The following is a 21,518-nucleotide window of genomic DNA, read 5'->3' as shown; positions in this document are numbered from 1 at the left end:
TCAGCCATGCTTGCTCAACGTCTGCTTGCCAGGAATACAGACCATTTTAGATAGGGAGATAGACCATCCTCTATCTCTCTTTCTCTGGCAAACCTTCAGAATGCCTGCTAAATATCTGTAATGGACCAAATCCTTCCCTCTCCCCTGAAATTCACATGTGGGATCCTAACCCCCAAGGAGACTGCATTTGGAGATGAAGACTTTAGGGAGGTAATTACTTCTTTAGGTCACATGGGTGGGCCTCTAATCTGATAGGATTAGTGTCCTTATACAAGGAGGAAGAGACATCACATCTCTCTCTCTCTCTCTCCATGCAGGGAAGGAGAGGCCACGTGAAGACACAGACGGTGAGGCAGCTGTCTACAAGCCTGGAAGAGAGCCTTCCCCAGAAACCAACTCTGATGATGTCTTAATCTTGGACTTCTGGCCTCTAGAACTGCAACAAGAGAAATGTCTGCTGATTAAGCCGTCTAGTCTGTGTATTTTGTCATAGTGGCCGGAGCGGTCTAAGAGCAAGACATGATGAAGTTTCCTAATTTACATGCTCAGTGAGACAAATGAGCAGTGCTGATATATGGTGTCCGAGATAATCCTCAAACACCATTTACCCATAGTGTGAAAGTCTGGTATCTACCATGGGGTGTGTGTGGGGGCGGGGGGTCATATACACTATCAGGACTACTGTTCACTTGATTCCCTCTAATGATAACTATTTTTTTTTCCTGAAAAATTCATCAAAGCCCTAGGCTGACTACTAGATATGCGGGTACTAGTTATTATCTGTGAGAAGCCTTCACTGTTGCTTCTGTCTGCTTTTAGGCTCATCATAGAGGACTTTGTAGGAATAAGAACTTGGTTGACTGAGTCACTGATCAGATTCTAGGCTAATGTGATTGTGGGGCAACAGGAGCCTCCCATTCTCTTACCAGCTGGGCAGTGCTGGATGAAGTCCTGATCATTCCAGTTCTGGGGGTGCCCGAAGCCCTCCCTTGTTTGTCCCCTTTTGCCTGAGCCTGCCCTTCTCATAGTTTCTTCCTCCAGTCTCAGTTATAGGGGTGGGATCTGGACGACAGAGTTGCTTTTGAAAGACTACAGTCACAACAAACATTCACGAGTTAAATTGCACTAACTAAAGATTTAAGGATCAGAGGAAGAACATGGGGGCCTTAGGGAGGTGAAGCCCAGCCTTGAAACTTCCTCTCCTGCTGCTTTAATCCTCTTTTCTCTTCACCTTTCCTTCCAGAATTCCCTAAGAACTTTCCTTCAAGGCATGGAAAAATTTAGCTGGGCTCCAAGACTCACACTTGCAGAAACCCTAGTAAATAAGACGATTAGGGCACAGGGAGTCTTCCACCTTAAGGCAGTTCTGCTTACATATTTATTATAAATATATATTACATACAATATGCAGGACAGGTACCATGGAACGCATATTACGTGCTTGATTATATGCATTATGTAATGCATATATAAAAATATTATATAGTTATAAATAAATGTCCTCTTTTTTCTTTTTCTTACTATATCAGGAACACTTAGGGCAATTTGGACATAAAAGGAGCTACTGAGTTGAGAGAGAGAGACTGCTGAGCCTGAGTCTCATCAGACTCACGCACTGACTTGTGAAAAGCTGGTTGGAATTTACTTCTTAATTTATTCCTCGGGTGTATGGTGTTCAGAATCTGGAAGTAGGAATTATATAAATCATGCCGCTTTAGCAAAATCAGGACTAAATGGCTTTTCAAATATTTTATTCAGTCTTTCCTAAGTTTATCATGAAATAATAAGCGACATGAAAGAAAGCGAAAGAGAGAGATCTCCAAAAAAGTTTATTAGCCCACGCTGAGTTTCCAAATGAACCTCCGTGAAACAAAAGTCAGATTTCATTTCTACGCATTTTGACTCTAAAAGAACGACACAGAAAGTGTAAACGCGTCTGCCGAAGAATCATGCAAAGCCACAACGATTGTCGTCCGGAGGCCACGCGTTTGGAACCGGCTTTCCGCTTGGAAAGCTCAGACCCAGCGCATCCGTGAGGCCAGGGAGGAGGCCTGGGCAGCCGCTCCCGGCAGCGAGCGACCTTCCCGCGCAGGCTCCCCACTCCCCCGACTCTGCGCCGGGCCTGGGGGGGGATGGACATCGCACCCCGCGGCTCCCGAGAGCCCCTGGTCCGCGGCCCACGTCCGCCCCGGCTGCCTCCCCGCCTTCTCCCGCCGCCGCCCACGCCCCGTCGCGGGGGGCTGGGCAGGAGGCGGGCAGTTAGCCCGCCCCGAGACTCTTTAAAGCGTCGCGGGCGAGGGCCGGGCGTGGTAAGCTCGGCAGCGGACAGAGCGGCTCCGAGCCCAGCGCTCAGGGCTGCCCTTCGCCCGCCGGCGGGGCGGCGCTGTCGGTCGGGGCGGGCGCTCCCGGCTCCCGGCTCCCGGCTCCCCGACGCCTCCTGCTCGCCGCGGCCGCGCCACCCAGCTCTGTCCTGCCAGTCCCGGGCGTCCCCGCCATGCGCCCAGGCTAGTGCGCCCAGGGCGCAGCGCCGACCCCGGCCGCGCCCGCCGCCCGCCGCCCGCTCCCGCCGCCGGCATGCTGCGCCCGCTGCTGCTCGCGGCGCTCTGCCTGGCCGGCCGGCTCGAAACCCCCCGCGGCTGCCAGCTGCCCTCCGAGTGGAGACCCCTGAGCGAGGGCTGCCGCGCGGAGCTGGCCGAGATCATCGTGTACGCCAAGGTGCTGGCGCTGCACCAGGAGGTGCACGGCCTGTACAACTACCTGCCGTGGCAGTACGAGGCCAGCGACGCGGGGCTCTTTTACTCGGCCGAGATCGAGATGCTGTGCGACCAGGCGTGGGGCAGCATGCTCGAGGTGCCCGCGGGCTCCAGACTCAACCTCACCGGCCTGGGCTACTTCTCATGTCACTCCCACACCGTGGTCCAGGACTACTCCTATTTCTTCTTCCTCAGGTGAGCGCGGCACCTCCCGCCCACACCTCCTCCTCCAGCTATTTCATGACCTCCCGAGGGCACCGTTATCTGGAGCCAGGCCCGGAACAACAGGGAATCCTGAACGTGCCATTCGGGAATACGCCTCGGGCTCCTTTCTTTCCTGTGGGACGTCTAACAAAGGTCCTGGGTGCATTTGACTAAGGCTGTCAAAAACAAACAAAACGAGGTTTGATTTCTGTGCTTAAAGCATAGAAGATTGTTTCAGGCAAAAGCCCAAGGTGGTTTCCAAAAATCCATTTGACTCTTCTTTAAATGTGTACTTTTAATTGGATTCCCTCCCTGGGAGTAGCTTGGGATGGTGAGGAGGGGGAGAAAAACCCCAAACTTTGAAATCAGACTCATTGGAATTCTGGCTCTGCTCCTCCTGTGATTTTTTTTTTTTTTTTTTTTTTGAGAAAATTGTCTTTTGAAGAACCTCCCTATCCTCACTTCCATAATGTGAGAAACCAGCTCAGTTGAGACTAGCGCACAGTTACCCAGAACACCTGGTGCAGGTTAGATGCAGAAGGAATAGTCCCTCTTTTTCCCACCTGCTGAAATGCCAAGATAGGCATGGTGTGGAATGCAGCCCAGCTGTTCCTTTGTTTGACTCTTTATCCACCACCAGTGGACCTCAGGCTGGGCTTTGCAAAATAGCAAAAGTTTCTGTGGGGGCCTTCTGGGGGGTGTCTGGTTCAGAGTGTTTTGAAGAGTATAGGCGAAGCAGGCAGGAGGTGCTCTCTGACTGACGGCTCCTGGAATCTTGTTAAGTTCCATGAAATTTGGCCAGCAGTCAAGACAGAATTCAGGTGTATAAGAATTCAGTCAATGGGTTTGCAGTTTGAAATGGAGAACAGGTGGAACCCTGAATGCATTGGCTGTCTCCCGTTGAATCAGGGTGGTATAGAACAGCTGAGAGAAGCCTTGAACTAGAATGTAACCTCCATATTAAACTAGTGAGGGAATTAATCCACAGTTGAGACTGGTAATGGTTCCAGTTTTCCCAGTCTGTGAAGTGGCAGCAAGGACAGTTGGAATGACTGTGACCCCAGTCTGCAGACTCAATTTTAGTCTTGAGACTTCACATCCTGCTGAGAAAGGAGAAAAAAAAAAAAAAAAGTAAGATGCACCCAGGGGGCGTTCATAAGCTCATGGCAACACATGTTTCCCGTATTGAAGCCAGAACCTCTAAGTTTAGAATACGTGGCCTGCTTCATGTTGGCTTGAGTGGTTTAGTGAGATTAAGTTGTTTTTTCTTTTTCTTTTTTAATTGCTGGGGAAGTATAGTTTCTAAATAAAGTCAGCAAGGAGTGAGATAGTATCCTTCTTGATGCAAAGAAACTTTTTCATGTGTTTCTTTAGGAAGGACACTGAGACCCCAGCTATAAAACTATTAATCACTGAAACTTTCTTTTCCAAAGAAAAAAAAGAGCTGGAGAACTTGAGCAGACATGATTTTTTTTTCCTGATTTTTATCATGAAAGAGCTTTGTCCGGTGGCTGTGTGGTGGTCAGCCAGCTCTTTCATCCTTCCCTCTGACATATTTACAAAACGTTAGGGCAGAAATACAGAGTCAACTCGTAGTCTGACAGATTTCCATTTCACAGGGCTGTGTTGCCCTGAAGTGCGTTAACAGCCGCATACAAATCATTCCTCCCCTGTTATTCTGGGACCCAGGGAGATGAGAACAGATTCTGGGCAGTGTCACAGGGGAAAGTGGCAGTGGAGACTCCCTGGCGAGGCCTCCATCCCTTCTTTGTACTGAAGGGTAACTTCGTCCTCCTCTCCCTCTATGGGATTTCTTTCTCTTTCCAACACGCAGTTTACTCTGAGCTCTCTAACAATGTTAAGATCTCTACTGTACTCACTCTATGCCAGCTACTTGATCTAGTGCAGTCCTTCCACCACCAGCAAGAAGGTGTTATTCTCTTCTTTTTACAGACGGGAATAGTGAAGCTTAGCTAATCGAGGAAATTCAACTCTTGGCAGATAGAAGAGCAGTAGCAATGGCAGGATTCGAACCTGGGTCATTAGAACTGGCTTTCCTTTGATCAAGAAACAAGGAACACTCGGTGAGAAAGAAGGCCACTTGGGAGATCTACAAATAGACAAACCCATATGCACACCCCCCATCCCCACAACCCTTCACCCAAACTCCCCTTTGGAAAAACCTTAAGGATAGTCTCCTGTAGTGTGAGGCAGAGAAACCTTTAGAAATGGTAAGTCCTCGAATGAAAGCCACGTGAGAACTCGTGTAATGGCGAGATTGCCAGTCTTTACAACTCTTTTTTTTTTTTATTTGTTTATTTACAGCATAACAGTGTTCATTGTTTTGGCATCACACCCAGTGCTCCATGCAGTATGTGCCCTCCCTATTACCCACCACCTGGTTCCTCAACCTCCCACCCCCCCCACCCCCCTGCCACCCCTTCATAACCCTCTGGTTGTTTTTCAGAGTCCATAGTCTCTCATGGTTCATCTCCCCTTCCAGTTTCCCTCAACTCCCTCTCCTCTCCATCTCCCCATGTCCTCCATGTTCTTTGTTATGCTCCACAAATAAGTGAGACCATATGATACTTGACTTTCTCTGCTTGACTTATTTCGCTCAGCATAATTTCTTCCAGTCCCGTCCATGTTGCTACAAAAGTTGGGTATTTGTCCCTTCTGATGGAGGCATAATACTCCATTGTGTATATGGACCACATCTTCCTTATCCATTCATCCGTTGAAGGGCATCTTGGTTCTTTCCACCAGTCTTTACAACTCTTGATGAAAGCTGGTATGCCCTATGGCTATCCAGTCTAGAGTTGAGATTTTTCTTTTTTTCCCCATTAGGATGGATGAGAATTACAATCTCTTGCCTCACGGAGTCAATTTCCAAGATGCCATCTTTCCGGACACTCAAGAGAACCGAAGGATGTTTTCCAGTCTTTTCCAGTTTTCAAACTGTTCTCAGGGGCAGCAGCTGGCAACTTTTGCCAGCGACTGGGAGATCCAGGAAGACAATAGGGTAAGAATTGGCCGTTCCCTGTATCACAGCAAAATAACAGACTAGCTACATGTTGTCTGCATTTTATGACCACAGGAGTCAAGTGTACTCTTCCAGAGGCCAAGACCAAAGAGTATTATCCCTCCTGTTACCCTGCAGTTAAAAAAAAAAAAAAAAAAGTTAAAAAAAGAACACTGTTCATAAACTGGATTCCTGAGGCTTGACTAGTTGGTTGTGATTCCTCATAAAGTGAGAGAACAGATGGAATGAAGTTTGGCACATAGCCTCAGTTTCCTCTCCTGTAAAATGGAAACAATCTACATCATAGAGTTGATGCAATATGACTTAACTTTGTTTAAAAAAAAGTAAAAAAATGAAATGTTAAAGCCTTTAACCTAGTGACTGACAAAGTACTCAGTACCTGAGAGCCGTTATGACTATTATATCATTATTCTTATTGATGGCGTAATCTAGGGACTCTTCTAAAGGTGAAGAGAAAGTCCTCAAGGAAATGGTTGTCTTAACTAGAGTTAACGATCATGGACGTGTTAGCTATGAAGACTTCAGAGGTACACGATGGCCAAAGCAGGCTGGAATGTAAGAGTTAAGATAATCTGAAAATATAAAAGGGATCTGCCCATCTGAGACCGATACCAGAGCTGGGAGATTTTAAAGACTGTCCCTTTCCCAAATGGCCTTGCTATACTTGAGCTGGGATGACTGTAGGACTGGGACAGTAGAGGAAGTAGCCAGGCCCAGTCTCCCATCTGAGATGTTTTTAGGGCAGTGTGACAGACGGTTTGGAACATTCTGATGTGGGGTTTTAGGTATCTGATAGGACAAGGACTATCTTGATGGACTGATGAACTAGTTTGCACATGTTAAGTGGCTCACATGGGTCCCCAGATCTAGAAGTGTTAAAATGGTAGTGGAGTTTCTCTCCCTCCTCCTCTTCCAACCAGTAGCTACTATTACTTATTTCTTATAAGGATTAGAGCATTTTCACCCAAAAGATAATTCAAACTTGTATTATTTACTGTAGTCTTTGACACAAATGGCAGCCCACTATGCACACTTGGCTATGTGTTGCTTTTATTCACAAGTAGATCTTGAAGATCTTTCTACATCAGTACAGATAAAGTTGCCTTACAGGCTGTGTAGTGTGTTCCGTTATGTGCATATGTCCCAATATATTGAACCAAGTCCTTTGTTAATAGGTGACTAGGTTGGTTTCCAGTATATTATTCCAAAGAGTGTGGACATGTAGGATATTACACATACCTCATTTGGTAGGACTGCAAGTGTCTAATCTTTAGCCGATATTGTGTGTCTACTATACAGCAGCTACTGTATTAGATGCTAGTTTTTCAATGTTGAAAACCTTCCACTGCCAGCAAGAAGGTGTTATTTTCTTCTTTTTACGGACTGGAATAGTGAAGCTTAGCTAATTGAGGAAATGCAACTCTTGGCAGATGGGGAGCAGTAGCAATGGCAAAAATACAAAGTCCCTGGTATCATGAAGCTTATAGTCCTAGTGTTGATGGACAGAATCAGAACATCCTGTTAATTATTGGATAATTTTAAATGGAAACCTATGCTCCAAGAAAAAAGAAATCGGGGAATCTGACCTAGACTTCAGAGTAAAGAAACCCTTCTCTGTTGAACTGATACAAGATTTAGGAGCTGATGGGTGAAGAGGTGTCCTAGTTACCCTTGGGATCAAGGAGAGATGAGTGCAGTCCAAAGAAAGATAGTCTGTGCAAAGTCCCTGTGGTGGCAGAGTGCATGGTGCCTTTGAGGGAATGAAAGAAAGCTACTTGGCTGGAGCAAAGGGAGTGAGTGAGAAGGATGGGACAAGAACTGGAGGCGGGGCCAGACCTAGTGAGGATTTGCATTTTGTTCTAACTGTAATGGGAAACCTTTTATGTTGTGAAAGGAAGGGGCAATGGGGGTCAAATTCACATTTTGAAAAACCAACTGGGTTGGAAGGAATCAAAGTGATGTGAACCGGTAGTAGTTACAAAACTACCAGGTAGTTGCTGGACTAGGTAGAGGCAGTAGGGATAAAGTAGAAAAATTTGGGAGTTATTTAGGAAATAAGTAGATATTTTTGATGGTTTGGTTGCAAAGGAGGTGGAGGAGGGTCAAAGATAACTTCTGGCTTTCTGTCATGTGAACTTCATGACAGGACTGACACTGAGAAATGTGAATAGGAAAGGTTTGCGAGAGGAATTTGTATGTCAGATGCTGAACATAGAGTTGAGGTGTTTTTGAGCCATCTGATCCATTTGGCACCAAGTGAGATCTTGAATAGTGGTTTCATCTCTAAGTTTGAAGCTTTGAGAAGAGCTCTAAGTGGAAGATAGACCTTTGGGACCTAACAATAATTAGATGTCAGTTGAGACTGGATGTGAATGAGATTTTCAAGAGAGAGCACATAGGGAGAGCAGAGTGTAGGCCCCCGGGTAGGACTGAGCCTTGTGGAATGCTAATACTGCTTGAGAAGGAAAATTCAGAGAGGTAGGAGAGTCTAGGGTACACAGTGTTTCTAGAAGGATAAGTGATCATCAGAGTCAAAAGCTGTTGAGAAGTCAAGTAAAATGATGACTGAGGAGTAACCTCTCTGGTGACTTAAATGAGGACATTTTCCATAATATTGAGGGAGTTGGGTGGTGGGCATGCATGAGGGTAGACAACTCCTTGATGAAGTTTGCTATGGATGGTTTAATACATATAAGACTTCAGGTGAAGGTAGTAGAACAGTGGAGGGGAGGGGTTTTGTTGTATTTAAGGATGGCAGCCATGGTGTTCAGACCACTTGGTCTCTGCTTTCCTACTCTTCAGATACTGTCTACTCAAGTTGACTGAACCACCCAAGGGCAGGGATGTCTGTTTTGTTGACTGTTTATATTTGGTGCATTTTTTATGAGTCTTAAATGGTGGTTAAATGAATCCTGTCTCCAATCCAGAGATATCTGATGTCTAAGGAAGCAGAAGAAGCCTCCTCTTTCTGTCTCATTTTCTACATTAATAACGAAAATCCATATACAGTAAAAATCACTCTCTTGCATATGCTGTTAAGAGTTTTGATGAATGTACATTGTTGTATAATCACAACTACAACCACAGTGTGGAAGAGTACCATCACTGCAAAGAACCTCCCTTCTGCTCTTTTTGGGTCAGAGCCTTCTCATGGGGACCTCTGATATGTTCTCCAATACTAGTAGTGCATTTTCCAGAGTGTCCTATGAATGGAATCATACAGTATGTGCCCCCCCCCCTTTTTAAAGTTTGGATGCTTTTACTTAGGATAATACATTTGAAATGTTTTTGTGTTTCTTAGTTGTTCACTTTATTTTTAATTGTGGAGTATTCCACTGTAGGGATGTACCATGGTTTGATTTACCCAATCATCAGCTGAGAGAGATTTTATGAGATTTTATGAGAGAGAAGTTTGTGAATTTAGGCTACTAGAACTTCCATGAAGACACATGTACAGGTTTTTGTATGCACGTAAGTTTCAGTGTGTCTTCTGTAAATACTTAGGATGGGTTTTCTGGGTCATATAATAGGTGTATGTCTAACTCCTAAGAACCTGCACAACTGTTCTGGGAATAGCAGTAATGTTTTGCATTTGCATTAGCAATGTATGTAAGCTCCAGTTCTGCATCCTCATTAGTACTTGTTATGGTCAGAAAAAACAGACATTCTAATAGGTGTGCAGTAGTATCTCTCTCTCTCTCTCTCTCTCTCTGTGTGTGTGTGTGTACTTGGTTTGTTCTTAGATTCTACATATAAATGAGCTCATATACAAAAGTTGGGTATTCATCCTTTCTGATGGCTGAGTAATACTCCATTGTATATATGGACCACTTTTTCTTTATGCATTTGTCTGTTGAAGGGCATCTCCACTCTTTCCACAGTTTGGCTATTGTGGACATTTCTGCTGTGAACATTGGATGCATGTGACCCTTCTTTTCACTACGTCTGTATCTTTGAGTGGATATTAAGGAGGGCAGGTATTGCACGGAGTGCTGGGTGTTATACACAAACAATGAATCATGGAATATTACATCAGAAACTAATGATGTACTGTATGGTGACTAACATAACATAATAAAATAAATAATTTTTAAAATGAGCTCATGGGACACCTGGGTGGCTCAGTGGGTTAAGACTTTGCCTTCGGCTCAGGTCATAATCCCAGGGTCCTGGGATTGAGCCCTGCATGGGGTTCTCTGCTCAGCAGGGAGCCTGTTTCCTACTCTCTCTCTGCCTGCCTCTCTGCCTACTTATGATCTCTCTCTCTGTCAAATAAAATCTTAAAAAAAAAAACTCACAATGTAATTGTCTTACTCTAACTTATTTCACATTACATAATGCACTCAAGGTCCATCCTTCATCCATTGTTGGAAATGACAGGATCTCCTTTATGAAAGCTAAGTAATCTTTGTGCATATATATACCACAGTTTCTTTATCCCTTTATCTGTCAGTGAGCGTGTAGGTTGTTTCCTTGTCTTGGCTATTGTGAAAAATGCTGCACTGAACATGGGAGTGCAACTAAACCTTCAAGGTACTGATATCATCCAGTTTGGGTTTATACCCAGAAGTGGGATTGCTGGAGCATTTGGTAGTTCTATTTTTAGTTTAAGGAAGGTCCATACTGCTTCTCCATAGCAGCTTTATCAGTTTACATTCGCACCAACACTGTGTGAGGGACCTACCTCTTCTCCACATCCTTGCCAACACGTGGTGTCTTCTAGGTTTGGGATAATAGCTGTCCTAACATGTGTGAGGTGATAATTCATGGTGCTTTTGAGTTACATTTCCCTGATGATTAGTGATGTTGAGCTTCTTTTTGTGTGTGTGTTGGCCCTCTGTCCCTGGAAAAGTGTCTAGTCAGGTCCTCTGCCCATTTTTTAAAAAATTTAAGTTCAGGCGCCTGGGTGGCTCAGTGGGTTAAGCCGCTGCCTTTGACTCAGGTCATGATCTCGGGGTCCTGGGATCGAGTCCCGCATTGGGCTCTCTGCTCAGCCGGGAGCCTGCTTCCCTCTTTCTCTCTGCCTGCCTCTCTATCTACTTGTGATCTCTCTCTGTCAAATAAATAAATAAAATCTTTTAAAAAAATTTAAGTTCAATTTAGTTAACATATAGCATATTAGTTTCAGGGGTAGAATGTGGTGATTGATCAGTTGCATTTAACACTCAGTGTTCATTAAGTCAAGTGCCCTCCTTAATGCCCATCATTCCAATTACTCCATTCTCCCACTTATCTCCCTTCCAGCAACCCTCAGTTTGTTTCCTGTAGTTCAGAGTCTTAGGATTTGCCTCCCTCTGTTTTTGTCTTATTTTATTTTTCCTTCCCTTGCTCTTTGTTCATCTGCTTTGTCTTAAATTCTTCATGAGTGAAATCACATGGTATGTGTCTTTTTCTGACTCTTTTGCTTAACATAATACCCTCTAGTTCCATCCACAACGTTGCAGATGGCAAGATTTCGTTCTTTTTGATAGCTAAGTAAAATTCCATTGCATACATATATACACCACATCTTTATTCATTCATTGGTCAGTGGACATCTGGGCTATTTCTGAATTTTGGTTATTGTGAACTTTGCTGCTATAAACATTGGGATGCCTGTGCCCCTTTGGATCACTGTTTTTGTATCTTTTGGATAAACATCTAGTAGTGTAATTGCTGGGTGGTAGGGAAGCTCTATTTTTAATGTCTTAAGGAACCTCCATACTGTTTTCCAGAGTGGCTGTAACAGCTTGCCTTCCCCCCAGAAGTGTAAGAGGGTTTCCCTTTCTCCACATCCTTGCCAACATTTGTTGTTTCCTGAGTGGTGAATTTTAGCCACTCTGACTGGTATGAAGTGGTATCTCATTGTAATTGTGATTTGGATTTCCCAGATGCTGAGCGATTTCAGTGTTTTTTCATGTGTCAGCAATTTGTATGTCTTCCTTGGAGAAGTGTCTGTTTCTGTCTTCTGCCCATTTCTTCACTGGATTTTCTTAGTTTTTTGGGTATTGAGTTTGGCAAGTTCTTTATATATTTTTGGATACTAGCCCTTTACCTGTCATTTGTGAATATCTTCTCCCATTCTACAGGTTTTATTTTAATTTTGTTGATTGTTTCCTTTGCTCTCCTCTGCCCATTTTAAAATCCAATTGTTTTTTGGTGTTCTGCGAGTTCTTTGTATGTTTTGGCTATTAACCTATTATTGAATATATCCTTTGCAAATATCTGCTCACATTCAGTAGGTTGCCTCTTTATTTTGTTAATGGTTTCCTTCACTGTGCAAAAGGCTTTAGTTTGATGCAATCTCAATTTTTTAGTTCTGATTTTTTTGCTTTTGCCTGAGGAGACTTACACGAAAATTCTGCTCAGACTGACGTTCAAGAGTTTACGGCTTATGTTTTCTTTTAGGGGTTTTTTAGTTTCAGGTCTTGCACTTAGAGTTTTTAATCCATTTAGAGTTTTATTTTTGTATGTGGTGTAAGGAAGTGGTCCAGTTTCATTCTTCATGTAGCCATTCACTTTTCCAACACTGTTGAAGAGGCTTTTTTCTTTATAGTATATTCTTGCTGTTGGCATTTTGATAGGGATTACATTGAATGTGTAAATTGCTTTGGGTAGTATGGACATTTTAACAATACTAGTTCTTCCAATCCATGAGCATGGTATATCTTTCCATTTGTGTCTTCAACTTATTTCATTAGTGCTTTATAATTTTCATAGTACAGATGTTTCATCTTCTTGGTTAAATTTATTCTTAGGCATTTTATTATTATTATTTTGTTTTTTTTAAAGATTTATTTATTTATTTGACAGAGATCACAAGTAGGCAGAGAGGCAGGCAGAGAGAGAGAGATGAGGGGAAGCAGGCTCACCACTGAGCAGAGAGCCCAATGCAGGGCTTGATCCCAGAACCCCGGGATCATGACCTGAGCCGAAGGCAGAGGCTTTAATCCACAGAGCCACCCAGGCGGCCCCAATGTTTTATTATTTTTGATGCAATTGTCAATGGGATTGTTTTCTTAATTTCTCTTTCTGATAATTCATTATCAGTATATAGAAATGGAACAGATGTCTATATATAAATTTTGTATATTAGCATTTCATATATTTATTGTCATATCATTTGCACATAGAGACCATTTTACTTCTTCCTTTCCAATCTGGATGCCTTTTCTTTCTTGTCTAATTTCTCTGGTGAGGACTTCCAGTACTATGTTTAATTAAAGTGATGGGAATGCACATAACCTTGTCTTGTTCCTGATTGTAAGGGTAAGTTTTCAGCTTACCTGATGTTACCTGTGGTTTTTCATTTATGGTGTTTATTATGTTGAGGTATGTTCCTTCTGTACTCACTCTGCTGAGATTCTTTATCATAAATTATCATGTTGGTTTTTGTGGATGTTGGATCATTCCTGGAATAAATGCCACTTGTTTGTGGTGAATGGTCCTTCTAATAAAGTTTTGAACTGGGTTTGTTAATATTTGGTTGAAGATCTTTGCATCTCTGCTCATCAAGAATATTAACCTGTAATTTTTTGTAGTGTTTTTGGCTTTGATAACAGAGTAATGCTGGCCTTGTAGAATGAATTTGGAAACGTTGCTTTAATTTGTGTGAATAGTTTGAGAAGGATAGGTATTAACTTTAAATGTTCACTAAAATTCACCTGTGAAATTGTCTGCTCCTGGAATTTTGGGAATTTTTGATTACTGATTCAGTTTTGTTGCTAATAGTGCATTCAGATTTTACATTTTCTTCCTGATTCAGTCCTGGAAGTTTATATGTTTTTAGGAATTCATCTGTTTCTCCTACGTTTTATAATTTGTTGGTATATAATTGTTGGTAGTCATGTCTTATCCCTTGTACTTCTGTGGGTGTTAAATGTAACTTCTTTTTCATTTATCAGTGTGAGTTCTCTTTTTTTTTCCTTGATGAGTTGGTTAAAGGTTTATCGGTTTCATCTTTTCAAAAACCCATTCTTATATTGATCTTTTCTAGTAATTTTTTTTAAATTTTATTTATTTATTTGAGAGAGAGAGAGAGAGAGGTCACAGGTAGGCAGAGAGGCAGGCAGAGAGAGAGGGGGAAGCAGGCTCCCCGCTGAGCAGAGAGCCTGATGTTGGGCTCGATCCCAGGACCCTGAGATCATGACCTGAGCTGAAGGCAGAGGCGTAACCCACTGAGCCACCCAGGGGCCCCAGTAATTTTAATCTCTATATTATTTATTGCCCCTCTGATCTTTATTTTCTCCCATCTTCTAACTTTGGGCTTTGTTCTTCTTTGTCTAGTTGCTGTAGGTGTAAATTTAGATTGAGGTTTTTGTTTTGTTTTGTTTTGTTTTGACATAGGCCTGCTTCACTATAAACATCCCCTTAGAACTGCCTTTGCCGTGTCTCAGATTTTTGAACATAGCGTTTCTATTTTCATTTGTCTCCAGGTGTTTCTTGATTTCCCTTTTGGATTAGTAGCATGTTGTTTAGCCTCTATGTGTTTGTATTTTTTGAGTTTTTTTCCTTGTAATTTCTAGTTTCATATCTTTTGTGGTCAGAAAAGATGTTTGATATAAATTTATTCTTTTTAAATTTATTGAGACTTGTTTTGTAGCCTAACTTGTAATCTATCCTGGAGAATGTTCCATGTGCACTTGAAGAGAATGTGTATTTTGCTGTTGGATGAAATGTTCCGTATATGTCTGTTCAGCCCATCTGGTCTAACATGTCATTTAAATCCACCATTTCCTTATTGATTTCCTGTCTAGATGATATATCAATGCCATAAGTAGAGTGTTAAAGTTGCACTCTTAATATATTGCTGTCAATTTCTTTTATGTCTGTTACTATTTGCTTGATCTATTCAAATGCTCCTATGTTAGGTGCATAGGTATTTATTATTGTTATGTCCTTTTGTTGGATTGATTTCTTTGTTATGCAATGCATTTCTTTGTCTCTTGTGACTGTCTTTGTTTCAAGTCTATTTCATCTAGTAAGTATTGTTACTCCAGTTTTTCTTTTTAAATTTTCATTTGCATGAAATATCTTTTTCCATCCCTTCAGTTTCCGTCTATATGTATCTTTACATTTGAAGTGAGTCTCTTGTAGGCAGCATATAGAAAGTCTTCTTTTTTTTTAATCTATTGTTACCATATATTTTTTGATTGGGACATTTAGACAATTTAAAGTAATCATTGGTAGCTATGTACTTTTATTTTGTTGATTTATGGGGTTTTTTGGGTAGTACTTTAATTTTTAAAAAAATATAACATATGTTAATATGTTAATATGTTAATATGTTAATAATAAAAAAATATAACATATGATGTTATATTTGTTCGGTAATTCTCTGTACTTCTCAGTGCTTGTCATGATAGGTGCACCTTCAGTTCTCTTTATCTATTTCACCTAGTCCCTCACTCTCCTCTTTGGCAACAACCAGTTTGTTCTATGTATTTAAGAGTCTGTTTTGGGGTGCATAGAATGACTCAGTTGGTTAAGCATCTGCCTTCAGTTCAGGTTGTGATCCCAGAGTCCTGGAATTGAGCTCCATCTCAGGCTCCCTGCTCAGTGGGGGGATGGGTTGGGGTGGGTGTCTGCTTCTCCCTCTCCTTTTGCATCTCTCCCTGCTTGTTCTGTCTTTCTCTCTCTCTTTTGTGTGCTTATTTTCACTCTCTCTCAAATAAAATTTTTAAAAAACAGACATTTTGGTTTTTTATTTTTGTTTTCTTGTTTTCTTAAATTTCACATATGAGTGAAATCATATGGTGTTTTTCTGACTGATTGATTTCACTTAGCATCATACCTTCTAAATCCATCCATGTTGTTGTAAATGGCAAGTCTCCTTATTATGGCTGAGTCATATTCCATTGTGTCTATATACCCGTCATTTTCTGTTAACCTGTGAATGGACACTTGGGTTGTTTCCATATCTTGACTATTGTAAATAGTGCTGGAGTAACATAGGAGTGCATATATCTTTTTGAATTAGCATTTCTGTATTCTTTGGGTAAATACCTGGTAGTTGAATTACTGGGTCATGTGATATTGTATTTTCTATTTTTGGAGAACCCTTCATACTGTTTTCTACAGTGACTACATCAATTTGCAGTCCTGCTAACAGTGTACCAGTGTTCCTTTTTGTTCACATCCTTGCCAATGCTTGTCATTTCTTGTCTTTTTTATTTTTAGCTATTCTGACAGGTCTAAAGTGATACCTCATTGTGGTTTTAATTTGCATTATGCTGATGATGAGTGTTGTAGAACATCTTTTCATGTGTCTGTTGGCCATTTGTATGTCTTCTTTGGAAAAAAGTCCATTTAGATCTTTTGCCCATTTTTAAATTGGACTATTTGTTTTTTTGGTGTTCAGTTGTTCTTTTATATATTTTGGATACTAAACCCTTATGAGATGTGTCATTTGTGAATATCTACTTTCACTCGGTAGGTTGCCATATTGTTTTGTTGTTTCCTTTGCTGTGTAAAAACTTTTTATGTTTATATAGTCGCAATGGTTTAGTTTTGCTTTTTTCCCCTTTGCCAGAGGAGACATATCTAGAAAAATGTTTCTGTGGTCAATGTCAGAGAAATTATTGCCTGTATTTTCTTCTAGAAATTTTATGGTTTCAGATTTCACATTTAGGTCTGTAATTCATTTTGAGTTCATTTTTCGTATATGGTGTTTTTATAGTTCTTCTGTTGCTTTCTTCCCTTGTGCTTTGATGACTTTATTGTTATGCTTGGATTTCTTTCTCTTTGTTATTTGTGTATCTATTAAAGGTTTTTGGTTTGTGGTCACCACGAAGTTTATATAAAATATCCTATGCATAACAGTCTATTTTAAGTTGTCAGTTGTATAGGGTCTAACACATTCTAAGAGCACTACATTAATATCCCCCACATTTTATGTAATTTATGCCATATATTATGTTTTAATTTTGTGTATCCCTTAAATAATTACTGTAGATCTAGTTGATTTTGCTATTTGTCCTTAAATTTTCATAATAGTTTTATAAATAGTCAATACACTACCTTTATGTTTGCTTTTATCAATGAGATTTTTCCTTTCACAGTTTTAAGTTTGTTTATGGCCTCTTTTCTGCTTCAAGAAGTACTTTAACATTTCTTATAAGGCCACTTTAGTGGTGATGAACTGCTTTAGCTTCGGCTTCTCTGGGAAACTCCTTCTCTTCCATTTCTGAATGATGTATTTTGCAAGGTAGAGTACTCTTGGTTATAGATTTTTTTTTTCCCTTTTAGCATGTAGATTATACTTCACTGTACTCCCTTCTGGCATATAAAGTTTCAGCTGAAAAATCTGCTCATGGTCTTAGGGGTGTTCCGTTGTACATAACTAGTTGCTTTTGTTGTTGTTGTTGCTGCCTTTAAGATTCTCCTTTATCTTTCACTCTTGACATTATAATTTTTATGTGTCTAGGTGTGAACATCTTCAGGTTCATCTTGTTTGGGCCTCTCCAATTCTTGGACCTGGATGTCTGTTTCCTTCACCAGGTTAGGGAAGATCTCAGCTATTATTTCTTTAAACAAACTTTCTGCCCCTTTCTCTTCTCTTTCTGGAACCATATAATGAGAAAGATAATCTCCTTGATGTTGTCCCAGAGGTCCCTTAAACTAACCTCATTTTTAAAAAATTGTTTTTCTTTTTGATGTTCATCTTGGAACATTTCCACTACCTTCTCTTCCAGATCACTGTTCATTTCTTCTGTGTCCTTGAATATGCTGTTTATTCCTTCTAGTGGATTTTTCATTTGTTATCATATCCTCTCTTTAATTGAAATTCAATTAGCCAACATAGAGTACATCACTAATTTTTGATATAATGTTCAGTGATTCATTAGTTGTGTAACATGTGATGTGCTCATCACATCATGTGCCGTCCTTAATGCCCATCACCCAGTTACCCCATTCCCCCACCCATCTCCCTTTCCAGAACCTAGAGTTTGTTTCCTAGAGTCAAGAGTGTCCAATAGTTTTTCTCCCTCTCAGATTTCTTCCCATTCAGTTTTCCCTCCTTTCCCCTTTTGTCCTCTGCACCATTCCTTATGTGCCACATATGAGTAAAATCATATGATAATTATTTTTCTCTGATTGATTTATTTCATTTAGCATAATACCCTCCATTTGTTTTCTTCAGCTCTGACTGCTTTTAAATATTTTCTTTGTTGAAGTTCTGATTGTGTTCATCCATTCTTCTCTTGAGTTTTTTGAGCATCTTTATGGCAATTACTTTGAATTCCCAAGAGGTACGTTGTTTATCTCCATTTCATTTAGTTCTTTTTCTGGGGGTTTTGTCTTATTCTTTCATTTGGAAAATTCTCCTCTCTCTCCATTGTGCCTAGCTCTCTGTGTGTTAGGTAGACAGGTAGATATGTTGTCTCTGCTTATTAGGTAGATCAGGAAGAAATTTCCTGGTCTTGAGGGAGTCCCATGGAGCCCAGAAGTACATTTCAACTGGTCCCCAGAATCACGTGTTCCAGGGGTGTCCCCTGAGTAGACATGCACCTTCCTATTGTGGCTGGGCTGAGACATGTGGGCTATGATTGCAGATGGAGTTGACAAGTAGAGTAGCTGGCCAAAAGTCCTACCTGCAGTTGTAGTGTGCACTGTTCCATAAGGCTTTATTCCTTCTCCCTGGGCAGGAGCTGCTTTGGAGGAGCACTGGTTCTGAGACCATTTGGCTAGATATGGGGGGACAGGAGCCATTTTGTAGGGGTGCTGGTCCCAGCTGAGACCACCTGCTGGGTGCGGCTGGGTGGGAACTGATGGGGAGGGTCATGTCTGACACAGCAGGAGCTGATAGGCGGGTACTGATTTTGGCTGGGGATGTGTGCTTAGTAGGAGGTGCTTTCAGTGGGGGGAGGGGCATTCTGTCAAGGCCCCCTGCCAGGTGTGGTGTGGCTGGAGCTGCACTGGATGGGTACCTGCTGGGGTGGGTGGGTTGGGCAGGACATATTTGCAGTGGAATGCAGGGGTAGGGCCAATGACGCTAGCAAGGAAGATCAGGAATGTCAGAACTCATTTCCGTCCAGGTCAGGCTAGCTAGGCAGGAGGAGAGCAAGAAAAATGGCACCTGCCAGCAATTACAATCCTGTATAAAATTCCTACAGATCCGTGCCCTTCTGGCACATGCCCTAAAATTGGTCAACGAATGTCCTTCATGTGTGGTCCAGGTGGTTATCAAACTGTTTTCTCACTGCTGGGTCTTGGAACAAGTGAGTTTATATATGGGCCCTTTAAGAGTGGAGTCATGGTGTTCTATATAGCCCTTCTCTCCTAGAGATAAGCTCCACTGATTTTTTTTTTTTAAGATTTTGTTTATTTGAGAGAGAGAGAGATTATGAGCAGGGGGTAATGGTAGAGGAAGAAGCAGACTCCCTGCTGAGCAGTGAGCTCAATGCAAGCCTCCATCCCAGGACTCTGGGATCATCACCTGAGCTGAAGGCAGATACTTAACTGACTGAGCCACCCAAGAGTCCCCGCCCCCCCCCCCCCTTTTTTTTTGAAAGCCAGACATTATGGTGGCTCATCTTGGTGCAGGTCCCTAGGATGCCCTATATGGGGTTTGAACCCCTCCCTTCTCATGGAGGACTTCAATCCCTGTGATAATCCCTCCTGCTTGTGAGATACCATGCTAGGGGTATGGGTCCTGACTAGACTGTGTCTGCCATTCCTACCCTTTTCATTGCAGTCTTTATATCTTTGGCATGGAAGAGTTGTTCTGGTAGTCTTTAGGTTATTCTTTGACAGATTTGCCTATATGTAATTGCAGACTTGGTGTGCTGTTGAATGAGGTGAGCTCAGGATCCTCCTCTTCTGCCATCTTGATCCTAATCCCACAGGCTGTGTTCATAATGTCACGATTACTTTGATAAATAAAGTCGTTAACAAAATTTAGTTTTAGTTTCTAATACTTCTACTTTTTAGCTTTTATAGAAGTAGGAGTAATTTGTCTACCATTGTTATATTACTGCGGTATTCTATTTTCGTCTTTATATTTACCTTAACTAATGTGTTTCATACTTAATCCCTTAGGTTTCTGTTAAGGGTCTTTTATTTCAACTTGAATTCTCTTTAGCATTTTTTTTTGTAAGGCATGTGGTGAACTCTCTAAGCATTTGTTTGTCTCAGGAAGCCTTTATCTCCCTCTCAGTTTTGAAAGTTATTCTTAGTTGGCATTTTTTTTCAGTCCTTTGAATATATTACCCACTTGTTTTTAGCCTGCAAGTTTTCTGCTGAAAAATCCCCTGATAGTCACAAGTCACATTTCTCTTCTTGCTTTCAAAATTCTACCTTTATCTTTAAATTTTGACAGTTTGATAATAATGTGTCTTGGTATGGGCCTCTTGAGGTTTATCTTATTGGTATTTGTTAGGTGTCCAAGATCTGGATATCTATTTCCCCAGGTATGGGAAATTCTCAGCCATTATTTCTCTGAGTAAGCTTTCTGCCCCTTTATCTCATCCTTTTGGGGCTCCCATAATGCGTATCATTTAGCCTTATTGATGGTCTCTTAAGCTATCTTTGCTCTTTTAAATTTTTTTCTTTTTGTTCCTTTTTTTAGATGATTTCCACTGATCTGTATTCAAGCTTACCAGTCCTTTCTGGTACTTGTTATTGTATGGTATTGGGCTACTTTACTGAAATTTTCAGTTCAGTTATTGTATTCTTTAGCTCTATGATTCCTCTTTAGTACTTTTACATATTTAAAATTGCAGCATACAGATCCTGTACATATTTTATTAGCTCTATACCTCATTATTTATTTATGTATTTATTGGTGTTACAATCAATGGTATTTCTTTTAAGTTTCATTTTTAGCAGTCTGTTGCTTGTCTATGGAAATACAATTGATGTATTTTTCATAGTAACCTTGTAACTCACAGTATCACTTATTCGTTCTAAAAGCTTTTTATAGATTGCATTTTTTATGTAAATGCAAATTCTTTTGTCAATAAATAGTTTATTTCTTCCTTTCAGGTCTGTGTGACTTTTGTTCTGCATTGGCTAGGACTTACCATATGATCTGCATAGTGGTGGTGAGAATGGACTGCCTATTTTAAGTATGTTAGCTATAGTTTTTTTTCTGTAGATAACTTTTTTTAAAAGATTTTATTTATTTATTTGACAGAGATCACAAGTAGGCAGAGAGGCAGGCAGAGAAAGAGGAGGAGCAGGGAGCCCGATGCGGTGCTTGATCCTAGGACCCCTGGCATCATGACCTGAGCTGAAGGCAGAGGCTTTAACCCACTGAGCCACCCAGGTGCCCCTTTCTGTAAATAACTTTTATAAGGTTAAGGATGCTCACTTTTCTTTCTAGTTAGATAAGAACTTTAACCATGAGTTGAAGTTGAATTTTGTTTAAAGGTCTTTCTGCATCTGAGATGATCACGAGATTTTTTTCCTTAGTTTGTTAATAGAGGAAAACTACATTGATATTCAAGTACAGAAACATTTATATTCTCAGGATAAGCCCTGCTATTTATATATTGATGGACTTACTTTGCTAATACTTTGTCAAGGATTTTTTTTAC

At 41.2% G+C, this 21,518-nt stretch overlaps 1 protein-coding gene across 1 annotated transcript in view; it reads left to right on the top strand.

The window, feature by feature from the left end:
- Positions 1-2,124: 2,124 nt before the first annotated feature.
- Positions 2,125-21,518, top strand: part of CCDC3 (coiled-coil domain containing 3) — a 121,101-nt gene continuing 101,707 nt past the window's right edge. The window contains exons 1-2 of the mRNA XM_046010615.1: positions 2,125-2,948; positions 5,805-5,979. Of these exons, the coding sequence (XP_045866571.1) occupies positions 2,575-2,948; positions 5,805-5,979 (549 nt within the window). The 5' untranslated portion in view covers positions 2,125-2,574. The remainder of the gene's footprint in view (positions 2,949-5,804; positions 5,980-21,518) is intronic.

The sequence above is a fragment of the Meles meles genome, chromosome 7 (assembly GCF_922984935.1).
Source record: "Meles meles chromosome 7, mMelMel3.1 paternal haplotype, whole genome shotgun sequence".
Taxonomy (NCBI): Eukaryota; Metazoa; Chordata; class Mammalia; order Carnivora; family Mustelidae; genus Meles; species Meles meles.
This window is presented reverse-complemented; position numbering and strand designations above follow the sequence as displayed.